Here is a 6000-nt window from a genome sequence, read left to right on the forward strand (position 1 = left end):
ATAAAATAAATAAATAAATTGTTGTTGATAAATGGATACAAATTTCTTATGACTTATCATCTTGTGTTTCCTCAGCAGCACTAGTAGTACTAGAACCTTCTTGTTCAACATTGATTAAACTTTCATTTTTCTTCATTGAAGCATTTTTGCTTAGATGATTATATGAACCTTTTTCTTTGAACAATTGAGAGAAATGAGGTTTGCAATAGAGACCTCCATCAAATGCAGCATAGGATGATGTTGTAAGTTTACAACCTCCATGGACACATCTAAAACATATCTTGTGGTACATTTCACCGTCCACCGTCACCTGAAAAAAGTATTTATTCAGAGGCAAATTCAAGATTTTAAGTAAGTAAGTGCAGAACGTTATATCATGCACCCACTAATGAGTGAAGGGTTAATTACATTCTTAGTCCCTAAACTATTGATAAATTATAATTTAGTCCTTCAATTACCTGAAATATGCACTTTTGATCGATTTATTTTATGAATATTCAGAAATTTCATCTTTGATATTGAGATATACCATAACATCAATAAGTTGATTAGGGATCTTGTCTTTTCTTAAGGTCTTACTAAAAATAGTGTCGCATATCAATCTCTTAGCTTACGAAAATTAATCTTTCTCGATAAAATCAGTTGAACAAGGTAAAATGTTTCTGAAAATATTTCAGATGTGACATATTTCCTACACATAAATGAACTAAAACACACATTTTCATTAGTTGAAGATTAAAAATAGTATATTTCATATATCACAAGGATCAAAATCAGAATTAACCAACGTAACGAAATTTGGAGGTGTGTTGTTAATTTAATTAGCATGAATAAAATGTGGAAATTAGTTTTCTTTTTCCAAAATAACAAATTACTTCCATACATTATAAGACTGGAGAGAAACTCAAAAAATTGTTGACATGAATTATTGTTAATTTTAAGAAGAAATTTGTTGATATTAATTAGTTCTAAGAACAAATTAATAAATAAAGTAAAAATACTAACCTTCTCCAAGGGGTAAACAGTCTTTTTACAAGCAGCACATTTATCTTGGGTACCAGAAAATAGAGCCGAAACTTTGCTAGAGCTTCTGTTCTGTTAATAACAATAAAAATATACAAAAAATTATTTTTTCTATTACAATATTAATGTTACCCATAAACACGGGCAAACTCAGAATTTGAAGTATAAGATTCTGAATATGACGTTGAACTCATAGCTCGTTTCAATTGTTGCTTTTGTAATTAAATATTTTTACATATTTAATAAATTTAAGCAAAAACAAATAGATCTGTCTGAACTCGTATCTAATATTGTAGCTCCGCTAGTAAAAATAATTTTAGAGCATGTAAAATAAGTGATGCATACCAGTTCATTCTGCCTTCCCACTGCTCAAGAAATAAGGAAACAAATAAATAATTAGGCAAAGAAATGATTAATTAAAATTAATTGTAGGATTTAATTTTTAAATGTATTAATTAAAATTAAATTACATGATGCAGAATGCTTCAAGGGAGCTCCTCCTTTCTCCTTGTAAATTTGTTCAAAATGAGGTTTACAATATAATACTCCATCAAGGGTTGAATAAGTGCTCAACTGCAATTAAAAAAAGATTAATCAAAATGTATTATAAAAAGATTAATTAATGTTGATGAAATAAAATTGTTTTAAGAACTATAGATAACAAAATATACAATTGATTCTTATTCCAATTATTTGAAGGGGACGACCCCCTAAATCAATAAATAACATTATTATTGTGGAACGATAAGAGTTATCGTCGTTTGATCAGGAGTCACAAATTTAAACAGCAGAAACAATCACTTGCAAATAATGCAAGGTACACTATGGTCCACACCCTTCTTGAATCTTGAACCCGTGTATTGCAAAACCTAAATACACATGACAAACTATATATCGTCGATATAAACTATACATTTCATGATTATATTTTGGAAGGAGTGTTATATAATTATGTCGTTGAACATAAAATATTGTTACAATTTATATAAAAAAAATTGATATAATAATTAATAAAAATCTTACTGCAAGCCTTCCATTGCAATGGTTACACCTAAAACATGTATTATGATAAGCAACACCATTTGTAGAGATCATTTCTGCAATATAAACAGTTTTTTCACAAACTTTACATTTTTGTGGGGCCCCTGTAAATGCCATTTTAAAAAAAATATTTCAAAGTCTAAATGGGGATTGTGATTTTGAAATCCTTTTTAGCTATCTTATATATATATATATAAAAAAAAAAATCTCTATAGCAAGGATTTCAATCTCTATTCCCTAAAAGTTACAAAGATAGAAAAGAAAAAAAAATTAGATCATTTACTATTTTTGTCTACTAATTTGAACAAATTGTTAAATAAAAAATGAGTGGAAATGCAAAAGAATTGCAAGAATTTAGGACACGTAATGGTAAGTTAGTTAATTTAGTTGGCAGCTAGAAAATGGAATTGAAAAAAAAATCAAAAGAGGAAAACAAAGGTCATAGGTCCGAGTCATGAAATCAGGCTTGCATTTGAATATGCGACCTACATTACTAGTACTCACGAAAATGGGGTTTATCTGAATTTCCGTTGCCGAAAAATCAATACCATATGTATATAAGGTCATAATGTTTCATTTTACCTGCATATAGATAATGTACTACGTTAATGAAAATTATGTACACCCCCTAAGGTACGGCCCTTCCCCAAACTTTGTGTTAATCTGAACTTCATTTGCCGAAAAATCATACTATGTATACAAGGTAAAAAATGATAAACTATGTTAATAAAAATTATGTCTCTGCGATTGTACTTTACACCCCCTTAAGGTGAATGTGCACTGGGCTACCCTTATTCCCTTTCTATTGTTTGTACTCTTTAATTACCACAATAGTAACATGAAAACTTGAAACAAACTTGACAATAATTCTGAGTTTATGTTCATCACACATGATTATTCTATCAATAATATAAACAACAACTTACTCTATAGTCTATACACACAAGGATCATTAAACAATTACACACAACCAAAACATATGATCAGGGCCGGCTCTATGCTTGAAAAAATAAGGCCTTCGCCTTAGGCCCCCAAATTTCGGGGGCCCCAAATTTTTGTGAAGAATAAATTATGTGTTAAAATTTTTTTAGAAAAATTAATTATTTATGATAAAAAGTATAATTTTTTTAAAAATAAATTATTTTATCCGCTTTAACATCTTTTGTACTTTGTTAAAAATAAGAATTAACAGTGAAAAGTGTTGAACAAAGTGAATTACGAATTATTTTTTATTTCTTTTTAAATTTTAGTTTCAAGCATTACTCTAACCATATTAAAATGAGATATACCAAGTCATCAATTTTTTGAGTCAAATTCTATGATTCTAAACTTCTAACTCTTATCTTTATTTAATATTTATCAACTTATTACATATATCATTATGTTAACAATGCATATAATAATTGTCTCACTTAAAGGATGTTTTTCAATGTTGTGTTGATAAAATCTTACCTAAAACTAGTAACTCAAAAAACAATATTAAGTACTAATAATTTTCATCTTAATAGTGTACTTTTTTTTTTTTGAATAAATACGTATATGAAGTGTATTTATATTTTAGGCCGCGAATTGAAATTTCGCTTTAGGCCCCCAATTACGTTGAGCCGCCCCTGCATATGATTAATGTTTTTGGCAAAATTTAGTAGCCAAAGCATCTCAAGAACTTTTAGGCATATTACCAGTAGCACGAAATTTAGCAGCAATTTCCTCAACCTTGAGAATATCTTCGCCTTCTTTCGCCTTAATCATTGCTCTCTTTTCTTCTGCTTCTCTGTGAATTTCAGCCATCTTGTTCTTCATCTTCTCCGCGTATTCTGCCTTCTTCTTCTCTAATTCTTCCTGCTCGGAATCAAAGGTACGTTTACATGTATATCATATATGTGCTAGAGACTAGCAAAATGTACGAAAAAAGGTCTTATAGGGTGGTTAGAGGCAGGGGAAGTGACATGATTTTCACTAAGAGATTCAAAGTATAAGAAAGTTAACATATGAAGAAACCAATGAGATTTAAATGTACATTAAAGAAAGACATAACAGTATAATTTTCCAACAAAGGGAGTTCGTATACACCTCTTTTGCTCCCTAGCTCCGCGCATGTATATAGGTCCACTAGACTATGTTGTGTTCACTTTTATGTTTCTAAATATGAACATTAGTATAAGAAATCATAAGAATGAGATTTTGAAACACATAAAAGTCTAAAAAATAGTACTTAATTGATTAGGAGATAAGCCTAGAAAAGTAGTACTGGTAAGCCCCACCTAGCTCGGCCCCTGGTTTTATGTACTAGTTAGTAGTATGTAACAATGGTTTCACCTGAATTAGTCTCAGTTCAGCTTCTATAGTTGCCTTTTTTGTGTTCTCCCAAGATCCAACTGCTGATAACTTTTTAAGTGTCCTGATATTTGTTCATCACATGTTCAATATATAATCAACAAAACACAAAATATAAATATATATAAAAAGCTTCTAAACTTATGTAAGGGTTCCTCTGTTGCTCAGAGTCTTCAAAAATACCGCGGAACATATGTTGGATCCTTCAAAAACTATACATTTTCCAAGGATCCGACATGGTCTCAACAACGTTTTTGAAAGGTCCGAGCAACATTAAGGACTCATTCATACTTGTTTTCAGTTTTTGTTTTTTCATTGTCTTCCCATGCCTTGATCAAAGCCAATCTTTTCTCTGATTCAACCTTTGCAAGTGCAGTATCTATAAAACAAAAATACCATTAAAAACTCAACATATCTTCACCAATAAAATAGGGGGAATATGCACTTTGGGGCCCCACTAATCAAGATTTGCCCAGAGTAAGGCCCATTAAAAGGGGAAACACTTCCTAATGTGAATTTTTTTTCAATGTTTAAACTCGAGACCATTGATAAATCCTAGTTATATTATCTTACTTATTTTGCAATCTAAGAAAAAAAGTGAGCCCTGTACACATATTTTCACCAACCTTACCCTATTTTTTTTAAAAGAAAAAGAACTTTTAGTATTCCTCAAAATCAGGCATTTTCGTATGTTTTCATTTGGGAAATGATCCTCAAAATAACTTATACTACAGGAAAAATAAAATAAAATAATAATAATAAATTAGACAAAAAAAAAGTAATAAAAATCAGTTGTCAAATTTACCTGTGTCCTTGGAACCACCTGTACTTTTCTGAATTCCAGAATCTATTCCCTCTGTCAAAAATCCAAAATTTTAACCAATCAAAAACCCCAAATTATAACAAAAATAAGACTCAAACTACAATACATATCTTCTTAAACTAAGTCAGAAAGATTGTTTTCAATAAATCATAAACGCAAATATTTTTTTTAAAAAAAGCAATAGCAATAAACACAAACAATAAAATAGTACAATAATCGAGGCTAAAGAAACAACAAGCAGTAATAAAAATAGTACATACTTTCTTGAACATGGGAAGATATTTTCTCTTTATCATCTAAAATTGGAACAATTGCAAGTGTATTACTTTCTTCAATTTTCTCTTTTGGTTCTTCATTTTTGTGCTCATAATTTTGTGGAGAAACTAAAGGGCTTGATTCTTCTTCTACCATGATTATAATCTATATGATAAATATATATTTTTCTTTTCCTAATAGGTGAATGAAAAATTCAGAAAATAGAGAGAAATAAAAAAGAAGAATAATATAAAGAGAGTAGGTAAAACTAGAAATAAAGGGAAGTTGGAAGCTGCCAAAAAAAGTCATATTACAGATAGGGAAAGAGTATCCTTTGATGTTAATGGCTGGCATAATTAATTAATTAATCATTTTTTTAAAAAAATAAAAAGTGTTTTGTTTTTTTGGTTGTTGTTGTTATTATCGTACAACTTGCCATTTTACAATGTTAATTTTGAATATAATAAATAATTACTGGTATCTTATCTTTTTAGGTAATTTGATAGGATAAATTAAACTCTGGT

At 29.3% G+C, this 6000-nt stretch overlaps 2 protein-coding genes across 2 annotated transcripts; both read right to left on the reverse strand.

Moving 5' to 3' along the window:
• Positions 1-46: 46 nt before the first annotated feature.
• LOC125843334 (LIM domain-containing protein WLIM2b-like) lies at positions 47-2243 on the reverse strand. Its single transcript, XM_049522567.1, has 5 exons — positions 2047-2243; positions 1494-1596; positions 1369-1388; positions 1006-1095; positions 47-310 (listed from the first exon to the last, which is right to left on the reverse strand). Exons 1-5 carry the CDS (start codon positions 2179-2181, stop codon positions 47-49), a joined length of 612 nt encoding a protein of 203 aa, XP_049378524.1. The 5' UTR covers positions 2182-2243.
• Positions 2244-3720: 1477 nt separating this feature from the next.
• LOC125843331 (remorin-like) lies at positions 3721-5650 on the reverse strand. The gene is made up of 5 exons (XM_049522565.1): positions 5482-5650; positions 5204-5254; positions 4690-4777; positions 4381-4462; positions 3721-3903 (listed from the first exon to the last, which is right to left on the reverse strand). Exons 1-5 carry the CDS (start codon positions 5630-5632, stop codon positions 3721-3723), a joined length of 555 nt encoding a protein of 184 aa, XP_049378522.1. The 5' UTR covers positions 5633-5650.
• Between the last annotated feature and the right edge of the window lie 350 nt (positions 5651-6000).

This window comes from Solanum stenotomum, chromosome 10, assembly GCF_019186545.1.
Source record: "Solanum stenotomum isolate F172 chromosome 10, ASM1918654v1, whole genome shotgun sequence".
Lineage (NCBI taxonomy): Eukaryota > Viridiplantae > Streptophyta > Magnoliopsida > Solanales > Solanaceae > Solanum > Solanum stenotomum.